This window comes from Chelon labrosus, assembly GCF_963514085.1.
Source record: "Chelon labrosus genome assembly, chromosome: 1".
NCBI classification, from domain to species: Eukaryota; Metazoa; Chordata; class Actinopteri; order Mugiliformes; family Mugilidae; genus Chelon; species Chelon labrosus.
Window position 1 is genome coordinate 26,905,554 of NC_140337.1, and position 13,114 is coordinate 26,918,667.

At 42.1% G+C, this 13,114-nt stretch overlaps 1 protein-coding gene across 1 annotated transcript in view; it reads left to right on the plus strand.

The window, feature by feature from the left end:
* Positions 1 to 11,970, plus strand: part of LOC311492027 (uncharacterized protein) — a gene marked incomplete at its 5' end in the record, with an annotated part of 34,294 nt that extends 22,324 nt beyond the window's left edge. Inside the window, 2 exons of the mRNA XM_084550149.1 lie at positions 6,133 to 6,465; positions 11,490 to 11,970. Coding sequence (XP_084406275.1) covers positions 6,133 to 6,465; positions 11,490 to 11,545 — 389 coding nt within the window. The 3' untranslated portion in view covers positions 11,546 to 11,970. The remainder of the gene's footprint in view (positions 1 to 6,132; positions 6,466 to 11,489) is intronic.
* Positions 11,971 to 13,114: the final 1,144 nt, after the last annotated feature.

Below are 13,114 nucleotides of genomic sequence, written 5' to 3' on the forward strand. Positions count from 1 at the left end.
GACGTGATGCATGCTGGGATGAACGCAATGCATGCTGGGATGGACGCAATGCATGCTGGTTAGAAATCCTGTCCGACTTGAGTCAGACGGGGAGGGACTTACCACTACGTCACCATGTCACATGACCTTAAAATATCGCGGGAGTCTTCGCCTGCAGTCAGATCTTGCAGTTGCTCTCCAACGAACTGCACGACCGGAAACCCGCCCTCATGACGTCAGGTCAAAGACGTGATTGGGCAGTTTGGGAGGAATCTCCTCATGACGATTTTGACGTTTCTCGCTTCGTTATGTTGGAATATGCGAAAATGAACAGAAATGGAAGGGATACCTTCTTATATGTGATTTCTGCAACAATGGTAGGCTGGCCTACTGAAAACGTTGTACATCTGACTGCAGTTCAATGCAGAGTTCATTTCTTCCATTAAACAGTAAAAAGGCATTTTTAACATGTTGGTAACAGTAGAATAAGCGGGATAATGGACTTCACTCCATTAGACTATCCAAAAAATAAACGCATCAGTAGGTTGAATAGTCTGGGCTATTGGCTCAACTGTCAGCACGCTCGCCTCCCGATCCGAGGTGCTGCTGGTTCGAGTCCGGGCGTGTGCAGAGCTGAATCGCAGGTTACATTCTAAGGCAGAGGTCTTCAACAGGGGGTCCGCGACCCCTAGGGGGTCCGCGGAGGTACTGCAGGGGGGTCGCGAAAATGTTTTGATTGATTAGACATTTTTTTATATTCACCTCCACAATTTTTTTTAAACACACATGAAGTTCTTTTTAAATGTTATACAGCTTGGGGATTATGGGGAAAAGAATCAAGGCTCTAACTATTATATAACATATATTTATGGGCGATTTCCTGATAGTAGTGATCATAAACGGCAACAGAGTCAACCATCTTGATGTAAATAAAGTTTAATATAAAACACAATTTTATACAATATATATATATAAGTAGGGGGTCCCCGCTCCATCTCTCCATCAGATTGGGGGTCCTTGGCCTGGAAAACGTTGAAGACCCCTGTTCTAAGGCTTTGCGTTGGGTCGTTTTACCATCTAGAACGCGTGCATTCAATTTGTAGAAGTATCGTCCATTATCCTTTACTTATATCGTAGTACTGCTTCTTCAGTATCATCCTAAATTGGTTTAGTGGGTAACACGTCAGTCTGGCGATCGGCCGTCCGTAGTTCAAATCTTGTTAACGGTTAGTAGATTTTTGGGGTTCTTCTTCACACCTGTCTGTCCAAAAATGAAAACAAATGGCATTTAATCTCCATCTCAATATCTTTCTGTGAATTCGTTTCATGGTTGAGTTACAGGTGCTAAACGACTTTGGGTGTAAAAGTAAATATTCAAATAAGTAGCCTAATCAGCAGTTCATTTTCGCCAAGATTGGAGACCAAAGCACTATGCTACTTAATCCTTATTCAGTAGATTTACTGCTATTCACAATCATTTGCATACAGCATGCTTGTTGTAACACGGGTATAAATTCCGGTAACTCCAAAGGTTCTATTTCGTCGGCAACAACGAATGCAAACACCGCGAGATCCGCCATTGTTTACACGAAGTTGACCGTGTCCGACTTGTCTGCAGCCGTTTTATGCTCCACCCCTACAGTCGGCGTAAGATCACGCTGACGTAAGCAAGTCAGACTCAGACAGGCGCAGACAAGTCGAACGCGCCTAGTGGTTCTGATTTTCCCGCGAGGTTTGACAGCACTATAAACCCCTCGGGGTTTTTGATAGAGTTTATATAATTTGGAGATAGTTTGGAGAGTTTAAAAAGAGAGATATAGTTTGAAGATTTAGGAGAGTGAGGAGAGAAAGATAGGTAAGAGGATGGAGCCAGCTAGGAAGAGACATAATGAGTGCCCTCTTCCTAGTTCCACAAGCACTTTCACTTTCCTCTGCCTGTTTAAGCCCATGCCATTTGCCTAAAGTGACGGAAAAACACACAACCTGCCATATCATATCATACTACCATTTTGGGAAAAGTTACACACACAATATATATTGTGGGTTTTATTCAAAAAATATCATACACCTGTGATAATTTAAGTAGAGAAATTATTTGGTCATACACTTTTTTGTAATTCATAGTCATTCCCAAGAGCCATTACAGATAGTGATGGCCCTCTGACACCTGAGGCTCCGACACATGCGCCGTAGCTCATGAAGCAATTGTATCGAACTACTGTGCCGAGGCGTGGTCCGTTCGAAGCAGCTGAGTGACGTCCGAAGCAGTTCAAGTGCTTCGGACGTCACTCAAAGCACTTGAACTGCTTCAGACGTCACTCAAGTGCTTCGGATGCTTCAGCAGCAAACGAATCACCTGAGGGGTTCGGTTTGTCATGTGAATCACTTGGCGGCTCGAGTGTGTTCAGGGATGTCCCGGATACCCTATCCCTATTTGGTGGTGCTCATTTGAATGTTTCTTTGCAGACTGGTTTGTTGCTGTAGTTGGAGTTAGTTGCGTATTTTGTGGAGATAGATCGTAATTAGAGATTCAGAGAGAAATAGATAAATTAGTTACATAGTTAGATAACACTGTACTGATAGATAGACATAGTTACATAGATAGTCCTAAATAGCGTTATATATAGATAAGACAGAGAGAGAGAGATACAGATAAGATATAGATATATATCTAATATAAAACTATAGCCCAAAACTATACACGCACTTCTGACTATATATAGTCACACTACTAAACCATGATACCAAGAGCAAAAGAAAATAGTTGACGTAAGCGCTGAAACATAAACATTAGTGCAAATTAATGACGGCCCACAGAGTGTAGTAGTGACGTAATGAAAATGGTCCAACGACAACCGAGCGCCATTAACGGATTTAGTGGCACACTGTGAAATCACCGGTCTTTCGTTATTGAATCAAGGGATCAATTCCCATTGTTTTTTTTTTTTTTTTTTTTTTTATTGTTAGTATGTATATAATTTTCTTATAATCAACTTTAAACCACATATCCATGTAACGTAGTCGAATAGGAATGTGCATGGCGAATCAAGTGCCACACAAGCATGAACCAGTAAGACACGTCTCCATTGCACTACATTTTATTGTCCACTAGATACAAAAAATAGAGCACGGAGTCACTGAAGCTTCGAGTAATGAACCTTTTTTTAATCACGTGTCGGGGCTTCAACAAAACCTTGATTGCCCATCACTAATTACAGACACAAAAAAATCAATGCGTCACACATTATGTGGTTATACACCTGGCCAGTAGGTGGTTTCATGTGCACATGAAGCTTCGAGAAATGAACCCTTTCTCGAACCAGTTGGCTCAAGTGGTTCGATGCCTCATGAGGCTTCATCTCGCCATCACGAACCTCAAGGCCCCAGCGGCCATCTTGGCACGCCCACAACCGGCGGCCATCTTGACACGCCTACAACCAGCGGCCATTTTGGCACACACACACACACACATACACACACACCTGTATTGAGTAGTAGTAGTAGTTGACCTGTAGTTAGATTGTATGTTTACTTTTATTCTTGTTAATAAATGTCTTTTAAACATACCTGTCTGTTTAATGTTTCACAAGAGTGAATATTGCCAACCTCTACACTGTCAAGAACTCCAAATTCCTTCACTTTAACTAGTTGTTAACGTGGTAATTTTTGGTTATAGTTATTAAGTTAATTATTAATCAGAAATCCAAATTGACAATTTAGTATAATTTATGAGACTGATTTGATTGATTGGCTATCGTTTCCCTTCCTAGAAGGGTGGTGCCCCGAGGTAATAGTAATTAAGATCCAGTAATTTAATAATAAATAATTATTTTTGATAATTATTAATTATCCATGACCCTAATATTGAGTGCCTTAGTACCCAGGCCCAACATTATTCATCCTAGCAGCGGGCTTCACGCTGTCATATCCGACAACCTTTCCAACTGCCAGGCTACAGTCCTCCACCGAACAAAGGAAAGCCGGTGCTACCTTGATGCCATGCTTCCTGGTTAGTTTAAATAAATCCACCAGCAACACACACTACTCCCTAAAACCCTAAGTATACACACCACTGTGACACAAAAATACACTAATATATACACAACAATAACCTGAAAAGATTGCCATTGGCTCATGACTCCACACCATGAAGTCATTAGATGACACAGGATGAGACAGCGAGATAAAATCTGCTGATGTCATTTATGGGTTTGGCTCTTCCATAAGGCTTGACAGAGACTCTGTACTCACTGGAAAGCATCATGGAGGGGGAGTCAGCATTTAGCTTGCTCCAGCTTATTCACCTGTAGTCAAGAGGACTGATAAAACAATTAAGAACATCAAACAGTGGACTCCAGATAGCATCAATAGACTACAGTGGTGTTTTGACACCACTGACTGGAATAGTTTATGGTCCTCTAGTAACATTAGTGAGCAGGTAGAGACGGTGTCTGCATACCTCCCCTTCTGTGTTAATTATAACTAAAACAGTCACAATATTCCCTCACAACAAACCATGTGTTACAAAAAACTGAAACAAATATTAAATAAGAAAGAAATTATTGATTTCACTGGATCAGTTAATAGACAAGTGAAGGCAGGGTGTTCCAAAGTCGAGGGGCCGTAATGGCAAACGCCCGGTCACATTTAGTTTTGAGCCTCGACCTTGGAACAGCCAGAAGGGAACCTCCTGGAACCTAAGGCTCTAATAATAATGAAAAGGAATGAACCTGATTAAGACACAGGGAAATGTTCTGAAATCATTCATTCACTTCATAAATAGATAGTTTAACATTTAACATTTAATACATCAGTAGTTTACACTTCTTAACTTGTCTCTGTTCTTATTTGATTTATTTATTTATTTGATAGGGACAGTGCACATTAATGAACATCTATTCAGACAGCAATAGACGTAAATATGATGGATTATACCAACAATGCTAATTTACATCCACAGTCCCTAGGCAGGTAACACAAAAACATGATAAGACATAGGACAGGACAATAGATCACAATAAGAGGACAACATAAGACAGCACATTACTAAGAAGACAAAAGTCAGTGGTTACAAGACTGGTTTGCTTTCAACCACTGCTTGAGGTGAGATTTGAAGGTTTGTAATGTGGGACACTTGTTCAATGGAGAATGGGACATATTTCAGACTGGAACCAGTCAAACATGTTTCACTCCAAATATTTCTCTTCAATGTGCTCAGAGCTGCTGCTGCTGTCTCTACAGCTGATGATGGGATTTGTTGTCCTCTCAGTCCCCCAGGTGGAGCTGCCTGAAGACGCTAAAGTAGAGTGGATGGACAGATACAACAGGACGGTCCATGTGTATCAGAACGGCTCTGACCAGCTTGAAGACCAGGACCAGATTTACAGAAACAGAACGAAGATAAATGAAGACCTGCTGAAAACTGGAGACCTCAGTCTGACCCTGAAATACCCCAGAGAGAGAGACGGTCGAGGATACAGATGTAGAGTCTACAACAAGGAGGGAGAAATCCTGAGAGAGAAAACAGTGGAGCTGAAAGTGAAAGGTTTGTTTGTTTGTTTCTGTCTCTCTTTCTTTCTTTCTTTCTTTCTTTCTTTCTTTCTTTTTTATTTCTCTCAGTACTGTAGATACAGGTCAGAGGTCAGTGATTGCCCATCTGTCTGTACCAATAGAAGTCTAATGATAATCCTCCAGTAGTTGTTCTTTCACAGCTTTGAGTCAAGTCACACCATTAGAATAATACTCACATGACTTTGGAGAAAACATTTGAATTGTTTCAAAATAGAAAATGTGAACCTGGTGTGTTATGAGCTGATTTAGAGAGAATGATCTTGTTTGTGTTCAGTCGACAGAAGGTGGCTGTAGTTATTAATAGTTGTAATAACTAGAGAAATAGAAGTAGAGGTCAAACCAGACACAAAATAAACCAAAACCTTGACAAAGAAGAAACAAAGACAGACGCTTTAGACATGTGAAGAGACGCTGTGTTGCTAAGGTGGACTGACAGCATGGAACAACAGGACTGTGAATGGACAGGATGTGAAAGAGGGAAGTTTGGGATCAGGAAGGTACATGGCAGGAACTGAATCTGGCAGCAGGAGGATGAGGTCTGGAATATTGTAATGTTGATCATGTGATTTGTTGTCCTCTCAGTCCCCCAGGTGGAGGTGGATTCAGGGGTGGAGTCTGTCCAGCTGACCTGGAAAACCACAGCTCACCTGCCTGAAGACGCTAAAGTGGAGTGGACGGACGGATACTTGTGGGATAGGAAGGTCCATGTGTATCAGAACGGCTCTGACCAGCCTGAATACCAGAACCAGATTTACAGAAACAGAACGAAGATGAATGAAGACCTGCTGAGAACTGGAGACCTCAGTCTGACCCTGAAATACCCCACAGATGGAGACAGTAGACGATACATCTGTAGAGTCTACAACAAGGAGGAAGACATCCTGAGAGAGAAAACAGTGGAGCTGAAAGTGAAAGGTTTGTCTGTTTCTTTCTTTCTCTCTTTCTTTCTTTCTTTTTTATTTCTCTCAGTACTGTAGATAGAGGTCAGAGGTCAGTGATTGTCCATCTGTCTGTACCAATAGAAGTCTAATAACAATCCTCCAGTAGTTGTTCTTTCACAGCTTTGAGTCAAGTCACACCATTAGAATAATACTCACATGACTTTGGAGAAAACATTTGAATTGTTTCAAAACAGAAAATGTGAACCTGGTGTGTTATGAGCTGATTTAGAGAGAATGATCTTGTTTGTGTTCAGTCAACAGAAGGTGGCTGTAGTTATTAATGGTTGTAATAACTAGAGAAATAGAAGTAGAGGTCAAACCAGACACAAAATAAACTAAAACCTTGATGAAGAAGCAACAAAGACAGACGCTTTAGACATGTGAAGAGACGCTGTGTTGCTAAGGTGGACTGACAGCATGGAACAACAGGACTGTGAATGGACAGGATGTGAAAGAGGGAAGTTTGGGATCAGGAAGGTACATGGCAGGAACTGAATCTGGCAGCAGGGGGATGAGGTCTGGAATATTGTAATGTTGATCATGTGATTTGTTGTCCTCTCAGTCCCCCAGGTGGAGGTGGATTCAGGGGTGGAGTCTGTCCAGCTGACCTGGAAAACCACAGCTCACCTGCCTGAAGACGCTAAAGTGGAGTGGACGGACGGATACTTGTGGGATAGGAAGGTCCATGTGTATCAGAACGGCTCTGACCAGTTTGAAGACCAGGACCTGATTTACAGAAACAGAACGAAGATGAATGAAGACCTGCTGAGAACTGGAGACCTCAGTCTGACCCTGAAATACCCCACAGATGGAGACAGTAGACGATACATCTGTAGAGTCTACAACAAGGAGGAAGACATCCTGAGAGAGAAAACAGTGGAGCTGAAAGTGAAAGGTTTGTCTGTTTCTTTCTTTCTCTCTTTCTTTCTTTCTTTTTTATTTCTCTCAGTACTGTAGATAGAGGTCAGAGGTCAGTGATTGTCCATCTGTCTGTACCAATAGAAGTCTAATAACAATCCTCCAGTAGTTGTTCTTTCACAGCTTTGAGTCAAGTCACACCATTAGAATAATACTCACATGACTTTGGAGAAAACATTTGAATTGTTTCAAAACAGAAAATGTGAACCTGGTGTGTTATGAGCTGATTTAGAGAGAATGATCTTGTTTGTGTTCAGTCAACAGAAGGTGGCTGTAGTTATTAATGGTTGTAATAACTAGAGAAATAGAAGTAGAGGTCAAACCAGACACAAAATAAACTAAAACCTTGATGAAGAAGCAACAAAGACAGACGCTTTAGACATGTGAAGAGACGCTGTGTTGCTAAGGTGGACTGACAGCATGGAACAACAGGACTGTGAATGGACAGGAAGTGTGTTACGGCCCTAGTGCCTCTATGGTTGTTTTGGTGTGCTTGTGTCTCTCTCTCCCACTCTCCTCCTCCTCCAGGTGATCGCCCCTCCTCCGACCAGCAGCAGTTTCCACTCAGGTAATCAGCTGATCCTGGTTAAAGAGTGGAGGAGAGGTGCGGCCCGGAGAGAGAGAGATGGTGGACCACAGTGGTGGAAGCATGAGGTTGACTTTGTTTGTTGGATCTCTGAATGGTGAAGTACTGAATAATCTGTTCTGTGGACAGAAGTGGACAGTAGTAATCTTTCTTGGTCTTTTGCCTGTGTTCCTTTTCCCCCCAGGTGTAGTGGCGCCTTTAGTTTGTTAGTGGCTGTCAGTTCTGGTCTGTTGTGTTTAGTTTCGTGACCAGCTTTCTTAGTTACCATTGGTATTTTGTTTTTGAATAAAGAGCCATTCCTTTTACACACAGTTATCGGTCTCTGTGTCGCTTTCCTTTTACCCGGAAACAATTTTCTTTTGTTTTCCTCCCTTCATCCCCTGGCTACATACTCGGGAGGTAACAAAGTAAAAGAGGGAAGTGTGGGATCAGGAAGGTACATGGCAGGAACTGAATCTGGCAGCAGGAGGATGAGGTCTGGAATATTGTAATGTTGATCATGTGATGTGTTGTCCTCTCAGTCCCCCAGGTGGAGGTGGATTCAGGGGTGGAGTCTGTCCAGCTGCCCTGCGAAACCACAGCTCACCTGCCTGAAGACGCTAAAGTGGAGTGGAAGGACGGATACAACAGGAAGGTCCATGTGTATCAGAACGGCTCTGACCAGCTTGAAGACCAGAACCAGTTTTACAGAAACAGAACGAAGATGAATGAAGACCTGCTGAAAACTGGAGACCTCAGTCTGACCCTGAAATACCCCATAGATGGAGACAGTGGAAGATGCATCTGTAGAGTCTACAACAAGGAGGGAAAGATCCTGAGAGAGAAAACAGTGGAGCTGAAAGTGAAAGGTTTGTATGTTTCTTTCTTTCTCTCTTTCTTTCTTTCTTTTTTATTTCTCTCAGTACAGTAGATACAGGTCAGAGGTCAGTGATTGTCCATCTGTCTGTACCAATAGAAGTCTAATAACAATCCTCCAGTAGTTGTTCTTTCACAGCTTTGAGTCAAGTCACACCATTAGAATAATACTCACATGACTTTGGAGAAAACATTTGAATTGTTTCAAAACAGAAAATGTGAACCTGGTGTGTTATGAGCTGATTTAGAGAGAATGATCTTGTTTGTGTTCAGTCAACAGAAGGTGGCTGTAGTTATTAATGGTTGTAATAACTAGAGAAATAGAAGTAGAGGTCAAACCAGACACAAAATAAACTAAAACCTTGACAAAAAAGCAACAAAGACAGACGCTTTAGACATGTGAAGAGACGCTGTGTTGCTAAGGTGGACTGACAGCATGGAACAACAGGACTGTGAATGGACAGGAAGTGAAAGAGGGAAGTGTGGGATCAGGAAGGTACATGGCAGGAACTGAATCTGGCAGCAGGAGGATGAGGTCTGGAATATTGTAATGTTGATCATGTGATTTGTTGTCCTCTCAGTCCCCCAGGTGGAGGTGGATTCAGGGGTGGAGTCTGTCCAGCTGACCTGGAAAACCACAGCTCACCTGCCTGAAGACGCTAAAGTGGAGTGGATGGACAGAGACAACAGGAAGGTCCATGTGTATCAGAACGGCTCTGACCAGCCTGAAGACCAGAACCAGATTTACAGAAACAGAACAAAGATGAATGAAGACCTGCTGAGAACTGGAGACCTCAGTCTGACCCTGAAATACTCCCGATATGGAGACACCTACACCTGCACCGTCTACAACAAGGAGAGAAACATCCTGATGAAGAAACAATTGGAGCTGAAAGTGAAAGGTTTGTTTGTTTATTTCCTTTCTTTCTTTCAATCTGTATTTTATTCGTTCTCCCTTTCATTCTTTGTCTCTCGCTTGCTTTCTTACTCTTTCATTTTTCCTTTTCTTTCTTTCTCTTTTCTTTCCTTCTTTCCTTCTTTCTTTCTTTCTTTCTTTCTGTGTTTGAAATGCTGCATGGAGCTGAGATTCATTGACACCACAGAGAGACAAAGAGACTGAAGACATGTTAGGATCTGAACTCTTCTTCTCTTCACTGTCACTGTCATGTTAGATCCACAGATAAAAAAGCAGCAGACAGCAGCTCCACACTGACAGGAGACATTACTGTGAAGCAGCACATGGACAAACAACCAACCATCAAGACTCTGATCATCTGCGACACCTTTCTAGATCTCTGTCCTGTTCCTTCTGCTCTCATCTGCTTCTGTCCTTCAGCTTTCTCTACAATCATTCAATAAAGTCATGAAAACCTCTGCTGCTGCTGTCTCTACAGCTGATGATGGGATTTGTTGTCCTCTCAGTCCCTCAGGTGGAGGTGGATTCAGGGGTGGAGTCTGTCCAGCTGCCCTTCAGAACCACAGAGCTGCCTGAAGACGCTAAAGTGGAGTGGACGGACATGGACCCCAGGAAGGTCCATGTGTATCAGAACGGCTCTGACCAGCTTGAAGACCAGAACCAGTTTTACAGAAACAGAACGAAGATGAATGAAGACCTGCTGAAAACTGGAGACCTCAGTCTGACCCTGAAATACCCCACAGAGAGAGAAAGTGGAAGATACATCTGTACAGTCTACAACAAGGAGGGATACATCCTGAGAGAGAAAACAGTGGAGCTCAGAGTGAAAGGTTTGTTTGTTTGTTTGTTTTCTTTCTTTCTTTCTTTCTTTCTTTCTATGTTTGAAATGCTGCGTGGAGCTGAGATTCATTGACACCACAGAGAGACAAAGAGACTGAAGACATGTTAGGATCTGAACTCTTCTTCTCTTCACTGTCACTGTCATGTTAGATCCACAGATAGAAAAGCAGCAGACAGCAGCTCCACACTGACAGGAGACATTACTGTGAAGCAGGACATGGACAAACAACCAACCATCAAGACTCTGATCATCTGCAACACCTTTCTAGATCTCTGTCCTGTTCCTTCTGCTCTCATCTGCTTCTGTCCTTCAGCTTTCTTTACAATCATTCAATAAAGTCATGAAAACCTGCTGCTGCTGCTGCTGCTGCTGTCTCTACAGCTGATGATGGGATTTGTTGTCCTCTCAGTCTGTCAGGTGGAGGTGGATTCAGGGGTGGAGTCTGTTCAGCTGCCCTTTAGAACCACAGAGCTGCCTGAAGACGCTAAAGTGGAGTGGATGTACGGATACCGGTGGTACGGTGACTACAGGATGGTCCATGTGTATCAGAACGGCTCTGACCAGCTTGAAGACCAGAACCAGTTTTACAGAAACAGAACGAAGATGAATGAAGACCTGCTGAAAACTGGAGACCTCAGTCTGACCCTGAAATACCCCACAGAGAGAGACAGTGGAGAATACATCTGTAGAGTCTACAACAAGGAGGGAGACAGGCTGAGATGGAAAACAGTGGAGCTGAAAGTGAAAGGTTTGTCTGTTTATTTTCTTGCAATCTTTCTCTCTTTTTATTTCCTTTCTCTCTCTCTTCATTTCTTTCTGTCTTTCTTTCTTTCTTTCTTCCTGTCTTTCTTTGTCTCTAACTGTCTTGTGTCTCCTCTGCAGACAGAGTCCAGGTCCAGGATGAGACGTCTCCTCTGATGGCTGAAGAGTCAGTTTGATCAGGTTGTTGATCTTTGATTATTGATCAGTGAAGGATCTGATGATGAATTAAAAGAAGATAAAGCTGCTGGTGGATCAGAGTTCATGTCAGCGACCTCCTCCTGCTTCAAGTAAAACCCTCAAAGTCAGTCAACACGTTTGGAAGAGGGAACTAATGAACTTCATTCAGTTGTCCAGCAGAGGGCAGTCCTGACTGAAACCTTCAACAAGACACAAGTTAACATGAGGTTTTTAACATTTCTGTGACTTCTGATGTGTTGATGAAACCAGGACTGAATGACGGAGGACAGATTTAAATGAGCCTTTCAAAACCAACTGTAGCGCCTTTAGCCTGATGTAAGAACACACTATGACACTAACATTCCCTCTAGGTTCAGAGAGCTGGTAATAGTTAGTCAAGTACAATACCATGAAGTTAACAGTTGAGTTTATTGCCACAGATTAATATATATATATTTTTTTGCAGTGCATAAAAATGAAAAATACAATAAAATAAAAAAAATAGAGCTCTTTCAAAAAAAAAAGGTTGAAAAATAATAAAATAAAAAAAGTTCAAAAGAAAATGTTCCTCCTTCTTTCTAGAAGGGCAGAGTTCAGTTCAGTTCTGTGTTTTATGTGTACAACGTTCTGATCATGTGGTTACTACCCGGGTAGATTTTTGTGTTATGTTCTTATCTGTGTCACCGCACTGTTCAGCCATTTGTAATTAGGTTATTGGGTAACGAGTGATGAATGAGTGATGTTTCACCCAGATACAAGGTCTCACAATCCTCTCTTCTAACCAAGCACCATTAGGACAACAGACCGAGGCTTTGAATGCACAGCCACACACATGCAGAGTAGATCCACATGGTCCTTTGTCCTGAACTTACATGAATTCATTCCCTGACACGCCCCCATCAAAACTGAGGGAGCAGCAGTGGAGTGAGTCAGACACTTCAGACAGATGGTAAAATCAGCCCATCGCATCAGCATGTCTGAGCTGACAGCCATCCAGGAAATTTTGTTTGTTACCAAGTTGAATATCTTAGTGATTTTTGTTTAAAGAGCCCTGTAAATATCAGAGATACACACTCTGTCATGCTGGGTGTCATTTAAAACTAGAGAAGCTAATCTTTCCATTCATATCAAGCATCACAGAGCAGGAGCTAACCAGCTAGTCTCAGCTAACAGAGAAAACACACAGACAGACTTTGAATTTCACAGTCAGCATGTCATTTCCTCTTATGTCTTAATATTTAGTCAAATAATTGTGACTTCCTTGCAGAATGATCCCTGTGCTTCATTTTCATACATCATACCTTTGCCTCCATCTAGTGAGCTAATGGTGGTACTACACATGACAAACACTACAGTCATATAGTAGTGACAGTCAGTTTTAGCCATAGGGAGGAAATATCAATATTCTTATGGATTGTATAATGTGCACAATGGTAGAATGTGATGATGCCCAGGCTAAATAAAATGTGTGTACATTATCTCCTGTAGTGGAATCAGTAGTATTTTGTAGCCAGATTCCCTTTCAAGAGGTAAAAACCCAGTTTGATTCATGGGTCATTCATGTGGAC